The sequence below is a fragment of the Oncorhynchus masou genome, chromosome 9 (assembly GCF_036934945.1).
Source record: "Oncorhynchus masou masou isolate Uvic2021 chromosome 9, UVic_Omas_1.1, whole genome shotgun sequence".
Classification (NCBI taxonomy): Eukaryota; Metazoa; Chordata; class Actinopteri; order Salmoniformes; family Salmonidae; genus Oncorhynchus; species Oncorhynchus masou.
In genome coordinates this window covers 57,773,312-57,791,625 of record NC_088220.1, presented here as the reverse complement: position 1 = coordinate 57,791,625, position 18,314 = coordinate 57,773,312, and the positions used below count along the sequence as shown (strand labels likewise).

General features: G+C 42.7%; 1 protein-coding gene across 4 annotated transcripts in view; it reads right to left on the bottom strand.

Moving 5' to 3' along the window:
- Positions 1 to 18,314, bottom strand: part of LOC135546319 (alpha-2-macroglobulin-like) — a 50,261-nt gene that overhangs the window by 19,888 nt on the left and 12,059 nt on the right. Inside the window, exons 15-29 of one of the 4 annotated variants that reach the window (XM_064974651.1) lie at positions 9,443 to 9,592; positions 8,573 to 8,809; positions 8,211 to 8,307; positions 7,994 to 8,129; positions 7,547 to 7,772; positions 7,255 to 7,381; positions 6,513 to 6,634; positions 6,114 to 6,165; positions 5,873 to 5,956; positions 5,394 to 5,570; positions 4,872 to 4,953; positions 4,420 to 4,576; positions 2,368 to 2,442; positions 540 to 705; positions 251 to 447 (exon numbers count right to left, since the gene is read on the bottom strand). In XM_064974651.1, coding sequence (XP_064830723.1) covers positions 251 to 447; positions 540 to 705; positions 2,368 to 2,442; positions 4,420 to 4,576; positions 4,872 to 4,953; positions 5,394 to 5,570; positions 5,873 to 5,956; positions 6,114 to 6,165; positions 6,513 to 6,634; positions 7,255 to 7,381; positions 7,547 to 7,772; positions 7,994 to 8,129; positions 8,211 to 8,307; positions 8,573 to 8,809; positions 9,443 to 9,592 — 2,085 coding nt within the window. The remainder of the gene's footprint in view (positions 1 to 250; positions 448 to 539; positions 706 to 2,367; positions 2,443 to 4,419; positions 4,577 to 4,871; positions 4,954 to 5,393; positions 5,571 to 5,872; positions 5,957 to 6,113; positions 6,166 to 6,512; positions 6,635 to 7,254; positions 7,382 to 7,546; positions 7,773 to 7,993; positions 8,130 to 8,210; positions 8,308 to 8,572; positions 8,810 to 9,442; positions 9,593 to 18,314) is intronic. The other 3 variants (XM_064974652.1, XM_064974653.1, XM_064974654.1) reach the window with 3 other exon arrangements.

The window sequence follows — 18,314 nt, the reverse complement described above, 5'->3', positions numbered from 1 at the left end:
ATAACTTGGGTATGGATGGAGAGAATCAATATAATAAAGCAAAACATATGAAGATTGTAAAATGAAGCACAACAATTCAAGGAAATCCATGTGTTGTGTTATGAAATTATTGTAAAGCTTTAATACAAATGTCCAATTTACTACATTTCATATACAAATAAGGATTTGGTGTGATCCATGTACTAACAGTAGGATCTGTTGGCAGAGGAGTTGCTAGAGTGAATAAATGTCTACCAGACCAATAGAGTACCTGTGTGGAGGCGAATCCTCCATAGGGGTTCTGCTGCTGGGCCAGCCATCGGACGATGCCAGTGGAGTATTCCAGCCCAAAGCCTGGTATGGTGGGACCGGAGAGCAGCGCCAGCAGCACATAGGATGTCATCTCCACCTCCAGAGAGTCTGTCTTTGTCCCAGAAGCCTCTGGTCTCTCCCAGTGACGATTGCCACCTGTGGGAATTTTCATTGTCAGTGGTCGGCAGTGACCGTTTTACGGCAGACAAAGGTAGAGAGAGACATTTTCACCAAGAGACAAGACATACCGGAGGTAGCAGCCATCTTGTCCAGGTGGGTGATGAGCTTGGCCCTCATGTCCTGGTTTTGGGCCAGGGTGAAGGTGTACGATAGCAGGGCCATGGTGTAGGTGTTCTCCAGCTGGTCAGACACTGCTGCCTTCAGACACATCAGACTCTTCTCCACCATGGGGTCCTGACACACCCACATACAACATGATTGTGTTTATTAGGCACCAAACAGAGGATCACTGATTGAAACTGGAAGGGAATATCTGGACCAATAAGAAACATGCACATTATCAGTTGCAAAATGTTCATGGGTTTTCCATTGCGCTCCCTAATGAATACAACCCATACATTTATTCACGTTTTAAATACGGGTATGAGTACCAAATAATTTTAGCAATATAAATAAATTAACTAGTGTATATACTATGTAGTGACAGAGCTTGAGAGGATCTGCAGAGAAGAATTGGACAAAATGCCTATATATATATATATGCTCTGTCAGGTTGGTTGGGGAGTGTTGCTGCACAGCTATTTTCAGGTCTCTCCAGAGGCAAAACAGTCAGAAGTCCTGAGCATTCTGGAGCAGGTTCTCATCAAGGACCTCTGTCCTTTGCTCCGTTCATCTTTGCCTTGATCCTGACTAGTCTCCCTGTCCCTGCTACTGAAAAACACCCCCACAGCATGCCACCACCATGCTTCACTATAGAGATGTTGCCAGGTTTCTTCCAGACGTGACACTTGGAATTCAGGAAAAAGAGTTCAATCTTGGTTTCATCAGACCAGAGAATCTTTTTTCTCATGGTCTGAGAGTCTTTAGGTGTCTTTTAGCAAACCCCAAGTAGGTTGTTATTGCCTTTTACTGAAGAGTGGCTTCCTGGAAGTCTGGCACTCTACCATAAAGGCCTGATTGGTGGAGAGCTGCAGAGATGGTTGTCCTTCTGGAAGGTTCTCCCATCTCCACAGAGGAACTCCAGAACTCTGTCAGACTGACCATCAGGTTCTTGGTCACCTCTCTGACCAAGGCCTTCCTCCCCCGATTGCTCAGTTTGGCCAGGCGGCCAGCTCTAGGAAGAGTCTTGGTGGTTCCAAACTTTTTCAATTTAAGAATGATGGCGGCCACTGTGTTTTTGGGGACCTTCAATTCTGCAGAAATGTGTTGGTACCCTTCCCCAGATCTGTGCCTCGACACAATCTGTCTCGGAGCTCAACGGAATTTTCCTTCAACCACATGGCTTGGTTTTTGCTCTGGCATTCAGTGTCAACTTTGGGACATTATATAGATAGGTGTGTGCCTTTCCAAATCAAGTCCAATCAATTGAATTTACCACAAGTGGACTCCAATCAACTTGTATAAACACCTCAAGGATGATCAATGGAAACAGGATGCACCTGAGCTCAATCTCAAGTCTCATTGCAGAAGATTTGAATACTTGTGTAAATAAGGAATCTGTTTTTTTATTTTCAATACATTTGCAAACATTTCTAAAAACGTGTTTTCGCTTTGTCATGGTGTATTGTGTATAGATCACTGAGGTTTTAAAACATGTTTTTAATCCATTTTAGAATAAGGCTGTAACGTAACAAAATGTGGAAATAATCAAGGGGTCTGAATACTTTTCCAGAAGGAACTGTATATTGGGATGTTGTTTAACAAATTCGAATACATAGCAAGTGAGGTGTTCTGTGGGTGATATCGTCTTATTTAGAATTGTGTGAAGTAGTTGGACGGCTAAGCAGAAATATCCACTTGGGCCGTTCATGTTTTGATAAAAGCACCAAATGTGGCCTTGTTATTCAATAAGATTTTTTTTTTTAATACTTCGATATGAAAGAGGTGATAACTCACAGAAGTGTTGCCATCCAGCTCCAGCAGTGCAGCGGTGATGTAGGCAGTGAGTGACACTTGATCCCCAACCCCTCCCTATGACAACAAAGGATGCCAGTAAACTTCATACAGTACTCCAAGGTGTTAGTTTCAAAGTCACATTGATATCAACTGATATCAGGTAAAAACGTTGCACTGTTTAAAACAACATTCACATGATAATGATGCACAAAGATAAAGACCAGGGGGCAAAAAAACTACTGTTTAGGAGATGCACAAATGCTGTTGGGACTAGTCAGACTGAGGTCCCTTAAGGGAGGTGGTGTGTTCTCGGGACTGGCTAAAACATGCTTGGGATTCTTGTTGTGCTCAGCGTGTGCCATGTTGTGCTCCTTTGGGGCACACGTGGGGTTCTAAGGTTCTCCTGAACAGCACATGTCAGTGCAATATGAAGTATGTAAAGTACAGTCATGGCCAAAAGTTGAGAATGACACAAATATTAATTTTCACAAAGTCTGCTGCTCCAGAATGTTATGAAGAGTGATCAGATGAATTGCAAAGTCCCTCTTTGCCATGCAAATGAACTGAATTCCCCAAAAACATTTCTACTGATTGAGTTTGAACAACAGACTGGAAGCTTCAAAAGGAGGGTGGTGCTTGGAATCATTGTTCTTCCTCTGTCAACCATGGTTACCTGCAAGGAAACACGTGCCGTCATCATTGCTTTGCCCAAAAAGGGCTTCACAGGCAAGGATATTGCTGCCAGTAAGATTGCACCTAAATCAACCATTTATCGGATTATCAAAAACTTCAAGGAGAGCGGTTAAATTGTCGTGAAGAAAGCTTCAGGGCGCCCAAGAAAGTCCAGCAAGCTCCATGACCGTCTCCTAAAGTTGATTCAGCTGCGGGATCGGGGCACCACCAGTACAGAGCTTGCTCAGGAATGGCAGCAGGCAGGTGTGAGTGCATCTGCACGCACAGTGAGGCGAAGACTTTTGGAGGATGGCCTGGTGTCAAGAAGGGCAGCAAAGAAGCCACTTCTCTCCAGGAAAAACATCAGGGACAGACTGATATTATGCAAAGGGTACAGGGATTGGACTGCTGAGGACTGGGGTAAAGTCATTTTCTCTGCTGAATCCCCTTTCCGATTGTTTGGGGCATCTGGAAAAAAGCTTGTCCGGAGAAGACAAGGTGAGCGCTACCATCAGTCCTGTGTCATGTATACAGTAAAGCATCCTGAGACCATTCATGTGTGGGGTTGCTTCTCAGCCAAGGGAGTTGGCTCACTGACAATTTTGTCTAAGAACACAGCCATGAATAAAGAATGGTACCAACACATCCTCCGAGAGCAACTTCTCCCAACCATCCAGGAACATTTTGGTGATGAACAATGCCTTTTCCAGCATGATGGAGCATCTTGCCATAGGAAAAAGTGATAACTAAGTGGCTCGGGGAACAAAACATTGAAACTCCCCAGACCATAATCCCATTGAGAATGTGTGGTCAATCCTCAAGAGGTGGGTGGACAAACAAAAACCCACAAATTCTGACACACTCCAAGCATTGATTATACAAGAATGGGCTGCCATCAGTCAGGATGTGGCCCAGAAGTTAACTGACAGCATGCCAGGGCGGATTGCAGAGGTCTTGAAAAAGAAGGGTCAACACCGCAAATATTGACACTTTGCATCAACTTCATGTAATTGTCCATAAAAGCCTTTGACACTTATGAAATGCTTGTAATTATACTTCAGTATTCCATAGTAACATCCGACAAAAATATCTAAAGACACTGAAGCCGCAGTCTTTGTGAAACTTATTATTTGTGTCATTCTCAAAACTTTTGGCCATGACTGTACTCATATTTGATGTTAGACTATGTATTATTATCAAGTCTTTTGTTTGTTAGTCATCTAGGATTTTATGCAGACTTCACCATTGCAGTCTAAATAGAAGGGGACACTTGCACCAGAACCTCCTGCTGAATCTCTGCCCATAACGTTACCTTCTCACATTTGGTGGCAGCAGTATAATACTCCTCTTATTATCCACTGAGCTCCGACTACCCTTTACCTTCATGCCGTTATGGAAGAGTTTCCCCACTGACGCGATGCAGCCATCCGTCTGCTGGTGACTGGCCAACCAGGCCTTGGCCTGGGCAATGTGGGCGGGGTCCACAAAGATGTAGGGCTTGGCCCCTCCAAAGGACTTCAGCACAAAGGAGGTGAGCCTGAGAGGACACAGGTCAGATGTCACTGGAGTTACACAGACTAGATGCCGTGAGCCTTGCCTAAACTATGGATCATAGACTCTAGATAACAGTAGCCATACTGTATTGTGCTGAAGCCAACTATATTTGCCATAGCACATACTAGTATGGATTTGAGACCATCACATTCCTACCTTGATTACATACTACAACCCCCTTTGATCTAATGTAATTTTTATGACTTAAAAAAACGAACAAATGTAAATTGAGGAATAATCTAAGAGAAGGTATTAGGACTGTGGACAATTGAACTGACCACGTGTTTCCAGACTCATCGCTCTTCCCAAAGGCACTGTAGGAGCCATCGTCATGCTTGTAGTTGAGCTCTCTCTGGTAGCCTGCAACACAAATGGCCAAGTGAACAAAGACACTCCTCCTAGGGACTTGTACTGTATGTGGAAGGTGACATTAACTGGTTCAGAGCCAAATATATACAACAGGTTGTTGCTAGTCAGAGGCGAGATGCACACAGGATCAGACAAACTGTCAAACAGTATTGATCTTTGCAGGGTCCTGTTCAATCGCAGCTCATTATTTAAAAAGTACAAGGCTTACTGCAAATTGTCTTGTCATATCCCATTCTATGCATTAGGTTAAGCAATAGTCTTCAGAATAGATAGTAGTTTATTTCACCAGGGTTGTGTCCAGTAGGGAGATGAACATTTTTTAATGAGTAAAACGGGGAGTGCAGGCTGTAACTGAACATGTCTGATAATAATTGCTTGGTTTTCGTTGCAACACATGTTGTGCCTTACTGAACTGGATCCAGCTCACTCACCACTGTCTAGGAAGCCCGTGGCCCTGGTCTGGATCTCCATGGTGAGCTGCCTGGTGCTTTGCAGGTAGTTGAGGATGTAGATGTTGGGAGCAAAAAGCACCATGTTCTGCTCTCCACAGCCATAGGGCATCTGCAACAGGCTGTCCAGGTTCTTCATGGCCCGACCCATCAGGTCACCTGGTGAAAGAGACCAACACAATTAAGACAATCAAACAAACATAGGTCTCTAGTCAATGGCAATGAATATTTGACCGGCAGATCCCTAAACCTAACCCTAAAATTAACCATGCTTATCCCAATCATAGATCTGCACTGCCCTCGTCATGAATAGAGGGATGAAAAATCTACACCAAAATGGAAACATATCCTGAAAATGTTATAAAACTTATATATATATATATATATATATATATATATATATATATATATATATATATATTAGGTGTGAAAACTCAGCAAAACAGATGGAGAATTCTCACCCAGTACTGAGAGGGAGGCCTTGGCAGAGCCCTCCACAAACACCTCAGGCAGCTTCAGAGAGATGTCCTTCTCCACTGGGCCCTCTGGTGACGCGAGACAGATAAACGAGACAGACTGAGTGACTTGAGAACAGTTTTAACCAATTAAAAAGTATCTGTCATCTAAACCCCAAGTGCACATCAACTTAATCATCGGGGTAATTATGAGAACCTATATGACTGATAGACATCAGGAGATTACCTGCAGGGCAGAGCAGAGCGTTGTGGCTGACCGTCTCCTGGGTTCCCTCGGCCTGACAGAGCAAATGTGACATTGAGATTAAAAAAGTCTCACAGGCCACTACCATAGAATTTATATGGTAACCACTTAAAGCAAAATCAACATTTTAGACCTGAAAATAAATGTTAAGTCTAAGTCTACATCCCAGACTGTCTGTTGTGTAGGTCCACTATACAGCTTAATCTAAAATGTAAAAGATATGTCTTAAAATATACACATTTTCAATTAATTGAGTCTTACTTTTGGGCTTGAAACACCAATCCATGTATAAAAATATGCCAGTTAAATTCTACTGTATTCACCCTCGTTAATTAATTAATGTAGAAAAACAGTGGACTGCTATACAGGACAGACACTCACCTCCACCAGCAGTGTTTGCACAACGGTGTCAATGCGTCCCTTCTCTGGCACCGTGGCCACCTCGTTGCCACAGAGCTTCTCAGTTTTCAATGCCTCGGCGCTCACTTTCACACTCACCTCCCCTATAGTTCAGGCCAGGGAGAAATTAACATTCCAGTCTAGACCAGTTACACATGAACCTGTCCCTCCATCAGCTTGCTCCCTTTTACCCACTCCACCTCCAGCCTCATGTACCCTGGCTCAACTGTTCCCGCCTTCCCTCCTCATTCCTTCCCTCGTTCCCTGCCTCCATTTCTCCGATAGCCATGGATACCCCCTGAGGGAGAGCTTTCTGAGCATGTCATCAGATATCCCTCCTGACTTGTTAGTACAAGCGATTGTCAACATTTTTTTACAGGGCTAGGATATATACAAGGAATTTATTTGAGTCATGTGAATAAGATAAATAATTGAATATTCTTACATTTCAGTCTGACAAGAGCTGTGCAAAGTGAACAACCCTGTCCTTAGGCACCACAGACAGAACAATTCACATCCTACCCCCTCCACTCTGGCCCTAACCTTTCAACATTTGCATGAATTGAGGGTCTGGATAGCTATAAGCAGTATAGTGGTGGAGATACCACCATATTTCTTAAACCTTACAGAAGGATTAGGCGGTAAGGGCCTAGGACATAGGGAGTAAATTTGGAGTCTATTGCAAGAGCCTTGTGATAGATTGACAGAGTACTGTATGGCTCACCTAGAGCAGTAGGAGTAACGATCCACTTGAAGGTCCTGCTCTCTTCAGCACACAGACACAGTGTGTACTGGCAGCCTTCACATGGCCTGGCTTTGAACTGGTTCGACTCAGCTAGAGTCACCTTCACCTAGGAGAAACACATGGGGTCAATCGCAAGTCTTTACTAGATTCCATGCATTTCTCTCTTCTCTCGTCCTTAAAACGTCAGAGCATCTATAGGTTGTCTACAGGGACTATCCAAATGAATTGTGGGACTGGAGAGGTAAAGAAAAACAACCCTGGGAGGGCTTACCGTGATACACTTGGAGAGGTAGTTGAACACTGTGGCCTTGAGTGTGAACACCTCCCCCCGGATGACAGAGTAGGGCAGCGTCAGGCTCACAAAGAAGGGTTGGAAGGCAGTGAGGCCAGTGTTGGGAGCCAGGCCAAAACCCACTGGGGAAGTACAGAACGCCCCTGCAGCCCACTTAGTGATGGTGTCTGGGACAGTCTTCTCAACATTCACTTTTCCTGTACGTCTGGTCGTGGTGAAAAGGGCGAAATAAAAACCATGTATATTAACATTAGAACACATAACATGGTCAATTCAATAAATAAACCTAACCCATGGACAAAAACATTCTTGTAGTCTCAGTATAACCCTATTACAAGGCAGTGTCAGCTAAGCACCCCATGAAAAGTGATGTGCATTAAACTAAATATAAATGGATACAAATTTGGCATCTGTTACAAAGCTTACCCCACAGGAATCAGGTCCCAGATCCAGGTCTCAGGGAAGTACGTGCGGACAGTCTCCTTAGGCCCGTCAGAGGCTCTAGCGGCTGAGGTCTCTGGCATCATGTTGGCCATTGACACTGGAGCATCAATTTCTTCTACTGATTTAAACGAATAGCTGTAAGTAGAAACTAATCCTTTATTATTAGGTTAAGACTAGAAAGGTTCACACATTATCGTACCCTTTTCTACCATACCGTCATATTCCATTGAAAAGGGTATCATACAGTGGTAAGGTTTTTTCACGTCAGAGTTGGTCAGGATCTTGATTCCAACTTCCTAAAATGAATAGTACAAGCAATAAAACAGTCAGTGTAAAGGCCATATCATACCTGTATTTCAGTTTTGCTCAATTATGTGGGTATTGGTTTAAAAACCCAAACATTTTTATAGATACAGTGTATACATCTTAACAGACTGCATTCCATTTGAATTAATTCAGTGTCTACTTTCTTACTTAAATAAATATTAAGTATTTATTTATACATTTTCCATATTTCAAACAGACAAAAACAATAACATGAAACTTATTTGATCCTCTCACTTTAAAGATGTTGTAAACATCGTTTTTGTCATTGTTGGGGCCAAACCAGAATGAGCGTTTTTTCCTGTCAGGTACGGGTGGTGCTTCTAACTCCTCGGCCAGTTTAGGGACAGGTGGAGGGAGCACTTCCATCTCCGCTTTAATGATTGGAGGAAATGGTCGGCATGGGTAGGGGTCAAAGTCTTCTACCCTGTATGAATATCCAGACAACTTCTGAACAGGCAGCTGACTGAAGACCTGCAGAGAGGGAAGTAATATACTTCAAGTCATACAGACTTAATAACCCGCAGCATCTTGACAGTCAGAGCGTGTTCGGTGCATGGTCAGAGCGTGGTCGGTGCATGGTCAGAGCGTGGTCGGTGCATGGTCAGAGCGTGGTTGGTGCATGGTCAGAGCGTGGTCGGTGCATGGTCAGAGCGTGGTCGGTGCATGGTCATAGCCTGGTCGGTGCCTGGTCAGTTCATGGTCAGAGCGTGGTCGGTGCATGGTCAGAGGTTATAGGGTCAGTACATAGTTAGGACAATGTTAGTGCATAGGATAACACCTGGGTTAAATGCATATAGCCAATACTTGATCTGCACTCGATTTAGTGATACAACAGAACCAACTAAATAGTCCCACAAGTTAAAAAACTTCTAAACTTTAATTATCAGACAGTGGTTTAGACATGGTTAGAGGAAGCTGAAAATGAGCCAAATCCCATCTTGAAAAACATGGGTGCACAAAAACAATGCCAAAGGTGATGTGTTTAGTGCTTCGTGTGGTGAGTGGTGGTGGTGAGTAGTGTGGTGAGTCAATGGTCCTGGTCAAAAGTAGTTCACTACATAGGGTATAGGGAGCCATTTGGGACGCAGACCCTCGAGAACGTACAGAGTCTAGGCTGAGCTCCTGTTCAGGCTGCAGCAGCAGCACACTCTGGTCGATGGCCCTGAGAGAACACAGAGACCCTGGGTGGGCCTGGAGGCTCAGAGAGGTCTTCTCCCCTGGCAACTCCTGGAGGGACGAGAACTTCAGGGACACCTGGAGAGGAGAAAGGATCAGACATCACAGAAAATGTTTGAACATATCTACAGTGCCTTCAGAAAGTATTCATACTCCTTGACATAATCCACATTTTGTTGTGTTACAGCCTGAATTCAAAATGGATTAAATATGTATTTTTTCCTCACCCATCCACACACACACAACCCCATAATGACAAAGTGAAAACACGTTATTAGAAAATGATCGCAAATGTATTTAAAATTAAATACAGAAATCTAATTTACATAAGTATTTCTCCCCCGAGTTAATACTTTGTATAAGTACCTTTGGTGGCGATTACAGCTGTGAGTCTTTGAGTTATTGCGCACCTAGGGCTGTGGCAGTCACAAAATGTTGTCAGCCGGTGATTGTCCAGCAAATAACTGGTCGGTCTCACGGTAATTGACCGTTAATGAACAAACATTTACCATCTCCTGGCTTACATACATAGCATACATCCATTTTAAAAAGTGTAATAAAAAAGTGTAAATCCATTATTTATTTTAGACAGGTCTAAAGAAGCATGATATGAAGAAAATGTAGTCCATTTCAGAAGAACAGAACAGCATACTCTGAGTTGTCCTTATGTTAGGTCCTGATGTGGCTATGAGTTACACTAGTTAATTAGCAGATATGGTTTGCTTATAATTCCATGGCATTATTTGATATTATTTTATAGTATGAACAATACAATTGAACAAAGCTGAATAAAATATAAATATTTTCTTCAAATGATTTGAGGGAGTACGCATATGTGGCTATTCTGTGTTGAGCGGTTAACAAAGAAATAGGTATCCCTATATGCTTAATTTAGAGATATTAATTTAACTTTAGTTGTTCTACAAACGTTGGGCTATATGTTTTGATTTGTAATACATTGTAAGGCTGCATGATGACTAATGATCATTTGAAAAGTTGTTTGAAAGGCATAAGCTCTGCTTTGTTTATAGCGCTGGATGTACACACTTCATCAGTCTCTCATTCACAATTTGACAAGCACTTGATAATGCCTCGCATTTCACGGCGTCATCCCCTTTGTGGCTGTAATGCACCCTAAAAAAAATCCATGCCTTTTGCGGCCCGGAGTGCTGTATTGTGCCCTTCGACTGCGCCTCTCACTCACATGGCTCTACGTCACATGATCGGGTCTCTCTCACTGGCTACAAGTGAAGACAGACACATCGGGGATGCAACTGCGTCCGTCCTTATACAATTGCGAGGTGCATATTGAAGATAATGGAAGAACTGTTCACATTTTCTTTTTGTCAGCCAACAAGATGAGTAGGCCTAACGAACAGCAAAAGCTCTAGCTTATGTCAATCTTCTATCCCCTATAGTACAAAAGTCGACCTATTCTATTCCGTGCAATAAATAAATATTCCAAACATAGTCTGGGAAAGTTGTGGGGTGCAATAAATCCCAAATTAATACAACTACTAGCATAAAAAAATGTTTTTTACGCACTGTGGCTGATGAAACAAATCAGAACGTTCAGATTAAAATGTTGATAAACTATTAGGCTATTTCTTCAAAATATAAGCGCAGCAAAGCGTACATGGCAATAGGCTATAAGCGCAAATGTTCCACTAGCGGGAAAACACCATTATCAAAATTGACCGCAAATGAGATTATGCATGTAATGCTTTTATTATAAAGGTACATTTTTATAGTGAACATTTTCTTCCCCAAACTCATGCGCTGCTTATGTATGCCAGTCAGGCTCTAAACCCCTTGTAAAGTGCTTCATTTTAAGAAGTTATTTGGCCACTTTAGTTGTGATACAACCCTTATCAAAACAGACACAGTGCCTTGCGAAAATATTCGGCCCCCTTGAACTTTGCAACCTTTTGCCACATTTCAGGCTTCAAACATAAAGATATAAAACTGTATTTTTTTGTGAAGAATCAACAACAAGTGGGACACAATCATGAAGTGGAACGACATTTATTGGATATTTCAAACTTTTTTAACAAATCAAAAACTGAAAAATTGGGCGTGCAAAATTATTCAGCCCCCTTAAGTTAATACTTTGTAGCGCCACCTTTTGCTGCGATTACAGCTGTAAGTCGCTTGGGGTATGTCTCTATCAGTTTTGCACATCGAGAGACTGAAATGTTTTCCCATTCCTCCTTGCAAAACAGCTCGAGCTCAGTGAGGTTGGATGGAGAGCATTTGTGAACAGCAGTTTTCAGTTCTTTCCACAGATTCTCGATTGGATTCAGGTCTGGACTTTGACTTGGCCATTCTAACACCTGGATATGTTGATTTTTGAACCATTCCATTGTAGATTTTGCTTTATGTTTTGGATCATTGTCTTGTTGGAAGACAAATCTCCGTCCCAGTCTCAGGTCTTTTGCAGACTCCATCAGGTTTTCTTCCAGAATGGTCCTGTATTTGGCTCCATCCATCTTCCCATCAATTTTAACCATCTTCCCTGTCCCTGCTGAAGAAAAGCAGGCCCAAACCATGATGCTGCCACCACCATGTTTGACAGTGGGGATGGTGTGTTCAGAGTGATGAGCTGTGTTGCTTTTACGCCAAACATAACGTTTTGCATTGTTGACAAAAAGTTACATTTTGGTTTCATCTGACCAGAGCACCTTCTTCCACATGTTTGGTGTGTCTCCCAGGTGGCTTGTGACAAACTTTAAACGACACTTTTTATGGATATCTTTAAGAAATGGCTTTCTTCTTGCCACTTCCATAAAGGCCAGATTTGTGCAATATACGACTGATTGTTGTCCTATGGACAGAGTCTCCCACCTCAGCTGTAGATCTCTGCAGTTCATCCAGAGTGATCATGGGCCTCTTGGCTGCATCTCTGATCAGTCTTCTCCTTGTATGAGCTGAAAGTTTAGAGGGACGGCCAGGTCTTGGTAGATTTGCAGTGGTCTGATACTCCTTCCATTTCAATATTAATCGCTTGCACAGTGCTCCTTGGGATGTTTAAAGCATGGGAAATCTTTTTGTATCCAAATCCGGCTTTAAACTTCTTCACAACAGTATCTCGGACCTGCCTGGTGTGTTCCTTGTTCTTCATGATGCTCTCTGCGCTTTTAACGGACTTCTGAGACTATCACAGTGCAGGTGCATTTATACGGAGACTTGATTACACACAGGTGGATTGTATTTATCATCATTAGTCATTTAGGTCAACATTGGATCATTCAGAGATCCTCACTGAACTTCTGGAGAGAGTTTGCTGCACTGAAAGTAAAGGGGCTGAATAATTTTGCATGCCCAATTTTTCAGTTTTTGATTTGTTAAAAAAGTTTGAAATATCCAATAAATGCCGTTCCACTTCATGATTGTGTCCTACTTGTTGTTGATTCTTCACAAAAAAATACAGTTTTATACCTTTATGTTTGAAGCCTGAAATGTGGCAAAAGGTCGCAAAGTTCAAGGGGGCCGAATACTTTCGCAAGGCACTGTAGGCCTATGGACTAGGCTACATGAGGTGTGCGACTATGATTTTTTTTAAAGTCGAAAAAAAGGCAGTTTCTTATGCTGGGCATCATTCACAAGTGATAATATATAATTCACAAGTGATAGGCTAATATTGTCATCCATCAGAACTTTCTTGATTTAATCTTGACTTTACACACTAAATAATGTGTGAGAGAAATTTGTTTGGATTTAGAAAGGTGCATGATAATGGTCCAGTCTCGAAACAGGGGCAGCAGGAAAAAAATGTCATCTAAGCACTTAAATAACAAATGGAGGACACTTCTCCCAAGGTTCATTTTCATGCCAGCCGGGTAGGCTATACTCCTGTTCTAAAGATAAACAATGTGCTTAATATTAGGAAAGTTGAGATAAATATAGTAGGCCTAGTCTATAAGAAAGCTGATGGAATCCTCCTCTATTTAGTAGAGGCAATCACTGTTGTTGTCTCGTGCAATCGCATAGCCTATAGAAATGTTTTGCAAAATGAGCTCATGGGCTCTCATTAAGTGTTTGATTCAATTTTCAATACATTTGCATTGATGTCAGAGTGATTAGAGGGACAATAGAGTGCCAGGGTACCAGGCAGTTAGCATGTTTGGTAAGCTACTAATGACCATCAGCAGCATCAGAACTTGGAGAAGCCTAATTAACGTGACTAAACGGTCACGTGGAATTTGACTGCCTTCATGACTCGTGACCGATGGAGCGGCGGTGATACAGTCACCGCAACAGCCCAATGCACAGCTGAATTGACAATATTTGCCCATAAAAATAAATCTTCAAGCTCTGTCAAGTTGATTGTTGATCATTGCTAGGCAGCAATTTTCAAGTCTTGCCGAAAGATTTTCAAGCCGATTTAAGTCAAAACAGCAACATTCATAGCTGAATTTGAAAAGGCTTTAGATAAAGTACAACTGGAATTTATATAGAAATGCCTGGAATATTTCCATTTTGGAGAATCTCATAAAATAGGTTAAAAGTTATGTTTAATAACCCTAGGTGTACAACTGTAAATAATGGCTACTTCTCAGAAAGTATTAAACTGTCAAGAAGAGTAAAACAAGGTAGTCCACTATCACTATATCTATTTATTATGGCCATCGAAATGTAAGCGATTAAAATCAGATCCAATAATATCAAGGGTTAAGAAATCAAGGGCTTAAAAACAAAGGTGTCATTGTACAGCTGAAGCCGGAAGTTTACATGTACTTAGGTTGCAGTCATTAAAACTAATTTTTCAACCACTCCACAAATTTCTTGTTAACAAAATGCAGTTTTGGCAAGTCGGCTAGGACATCTACTTTGTGCAAAAAAAGTCATTTTTCCAACAATTGTTTACAGACAGATTAATTCACTGTATCACAATTCCAGTGGGTCAGAAATGTACATACACTAAGTTGACTGTGCCTTTAAACAGCTTGGAAAATTCCAGAAAATTATGTCATGGCTATAGAAGCTTCCGATAGGCTAATTGACATAATTTGAGTCAATTTTTTATTTATTTAACCTTTATTTAACCAGGTAGGCAAGTTGAGAACAAGTTCTCATTTACAATTGTGCCCTGGCCAAGATAAAGCAAAGCAGTTCGACACATACAACGACACAGAGTTACACATGGAGTAAAATAAACATAGTCAATAATACAGTAGAATAATAAGTCTATATACAATGTGAGCAAATGAGGTGAGATAAGGGAGGTAAAGGCAAAAAAAAGGCCATGGTGGCAAAGTAAATACAATATAGCAAGTAAAACACTGGAATGGTTGATTTGCAGTGGAAGAATGTGCAAAGTAGAGATAGAAATAAAGGGGTGCAAAGGAGCAAAATAAATAAATACAGTAGGGGGAGAGGTAGTTGTTTGGGCAAAATTATAGATGGGCTATGTACAGGTGCAATAATCTGTGAGCTGCTCTGACAGCTGGTGCTTAAAGCTAGTGAGGGAGATAAGTGTTTCCACTTTCAGAGATTTTTGTAGTTCGTTCCAGTCATTGGCAGCAGAGAACTGGAAGGAGAGGCGGCCAAAGGAAGAATTGGTTTTGGGGGTGACCAGAGAGATATACCTGCTGAAGCACGTGCTACAGGTGGGTGCTGCTATGGTGACCAGAGAGCTGAGATAAGGGGGGACTTTACCTAGCAGGGTCTTGCAGATGACCTGGAGCCAGTGGGTTTGGAGACGAGTATGTAGCGAGGGCCAGCCAACGAGAGCGTACAGGTTGCAGTGGTGGGTAGTATATGTGGCTTTGTTGAGAAAACGGATGGCACTGTGATAGACTGCATCCTATTTATTGAGTAGGGTATTGGAGGCTATTTTGTAAATGACATCGCCGAAGTCGAGGATCGGTAGGATGGTCAGTTTTACAAGGGTATGTTTGGCAGCATGAGTGAAGGATGCTTTGTTGCGAAATAGGAAGCCAATTCTAGATTTAACTTTGGATTGGAGATGTTTGGAGTCTGGAAGGAAGGAGAGTTTACAGTCTAACCAGACACCTAGGTATTTGTAGTTGTCCACATATTCTAAGTCAGAATTGTCCAGAGTAGTGATGTTGGACGGGCGGGCAGGTGCAGGCAGCGATCGGTTGAAGAGCATGCATTTAGTTGTACTTGTATTCAAGAGCAATTGGAGGCCACGGAAGGAGAGTTGTATGGCATTGAAGCGTGCCTGGAGGGTTGTTAACACAGTGTCCAAAGAAGGGCCAGAAGTATACAGAATGGTGTCGTCTGCGTAGAGGTGGATCAGAGACTCACCAGCAGCAAGAGCAACATCATTGATATATACAGAGAAGAGAGTCGGTCCAAGAATTGAACCCTGTGGCACCCCCATAGAGACTGCCAGAGGCCCGGACAACAGGCCCTCCGATTTGACACACTGAACTCTATCAGAGAAGTAGTTGGTGAACCAGGCGAGGCAATCATTTGAGAAACCAAGGCCATTGAGTCTGCTGATGATGATGTGGTGATTGAGAGTCGAAAGCCTTGGCCAGGTCAATGAATACGGCTGCACAGTATTGTTTCTTGTCAATGGCGGTTAAGATATCGTTTAGGACCTTGAGCGTGGCTGAGGTGCATGACCAGCTCTGAAACCAGATTGCATAGCGGAGAAGGTATGGTGGGATTCGAAATGGTCGGTAATCTGTTTGTTGACTTGGCTTTCAAAGACCTTAGAAAGGCATGGTAGGATAGATATAGGTCTGTAGCAGTTTGGGTCAAGAGTGTCACCCCCTTTGAATAGGGGGATGACTGCAGCTGCATTCCAATCTTTGGGAATCTCAGACACAAGAAAGAGAGGTTGAACAGGCTAGTAATAGGGGTTGCAACAATTTTGGCAGATCATTTTAGAAAGAAAGGGTCCAGAATGTCTAGCCCGGCTGATTTGTAGGGGTCCAGATTGTGCAGCTCTTTCAGAACATCAGCTGACTGGATTTGGGAGAGGAAAATGGGGAAGGCTTGGGCGAGTTGCTGTGGGGGTGCAGTGCTGTTGACCGGGGTAGGAGTAGCCAGGTGGAAAGCATGGCCAGCCATAGAAAAAAGCTTATTGAAATTCTCAATCATAGTGGATTTATCTGTGTTGACAGTGTTTCCTATCCTCAGTGCAGTGGGTAGCTGGGAGGAGGTGTTCTTATTCTCCATGGACTTTACAGTGTCCCAGAATTGTTTTGGGTTTGTGTTGCAGGAAGCACATTTCTGCTTGAAAAAGCTAGCCTTGGCTTTTCTAACTGCCTGTGTATAATGGTTTTTAGCTTCCCTGAAAAGTTGCATATCACGGGGGCTGTTTGATGCTAATGCAGAACGCCATAGGATGTTTTTGTGTTGGTTAAGGGCAGTCAGGTCTGGAGAGAACCAAGGGCTATATCTGTTCCTGGTTCTAAATTTCTTGAATGGGACATGCTTATTTAAGATGGCGAGGAAGGCATTTAAAAAAATAACCAGGCATCCTCTACTGACGGGATGAGATCAATATCCTTCCAGGATACCCCGGCCAGGTCGATTAGAAAGGCCTGCTCGCTGAAGTGTTTCAGGGAGCGTTTGAAAGTGATGAGTGGAGGTCGTTTGACCGCTGACCCATTACGGATGCAGGCAATGAGGCAGTGATCGCTGAGATCTTGGTTGAAAAACAGCAGAGGTGTATTTAGAGGGCAAGTTGGTTAGGATGATATCTATGAGGGTGCCCGTGTTTACGGCTTTGGGGTGGTACCTGTTAGGTTCATTGATAATTTGTGTGAGATTAAGGGCATCAAGCTTAGATTATAGGATGGCTGGGGTGTTAAGTATGTTCCAGTTTAGGTTGCCTAGCAGCAGGAGCTCTGAAGATAGTTGGGGGACAATCAGTTCACATATGGTGTCCAGAGCACAGCTGGGGGCAGAGGGTTGTCTATAGCAGGCGGCAACTGTGAGAGACTTGTTTTTAGAGAGGTGGATTTTTAAAAGTAGAAGTTCAAATTGTTTGGGTACAGACCTGGATAGTAGGACAGAAATCTGCAGGCTATCTTGGCAGTAGATTGCAACACTGCCCCCTTTGGCTGTTCTATCTTGTCTGAAAATGGTGTAATTAGAGATGGAGATTTCAGCATTTTTGGTGATCTTCCTAAGCCAGGATTCAGACACGGCTAGAACATCCCGGTTGGTAGAGTGTGCTAAAGCAGTGAATAAAACCAACTTCGGGAGGAGGCTTCTAATGTTAACATGCATGAAACCAAGGCTATTACGGTTACAGAAGTCATCAAAAGAGAGCGCCTGGGGAATAGGAGTGGAGCTAGGCACTGCAGGGCCTGGATTCACCTCTACATCACCAGAGTAACAGAGGAGGAGTAGGATAAGGGTACGGCTAAAAGCCATGAGAATTGGTCGTCTAGAACGTCCGGAACAGAGAGTAAAAGGAGGTTTCTGGGGGCGATAAAATAGCTTCAAGGTATAATGTACAGACAAAGGTATGGTAGGATGTGAATACAGTGGATGTAAACCTAGGTATTGAGTGATGATGAGAGAGATATTGTCTCTAGAAACATCATTGAAACCAGGTGATGTCATCGCATGTGTGGGTGGTGGAACTGAAAGGTTGGATAAGGTATAATGAGCAGGGCTACAGGCTCTACAGTGAAATAAGCCAATAAACACTAACCAGAACAGCAATGGACAAGGCATATTTACATTAAGGAGAGGCATGCTTAGTTGAGTGATCATAAGGGTCCAGTGAGTAGTGAGGTTGGTTGGGGTCACGGCGATTCAGACAGCTAGCCGGGCCATCGGTATTGGAGGTGTACCTGTGGATGTATTT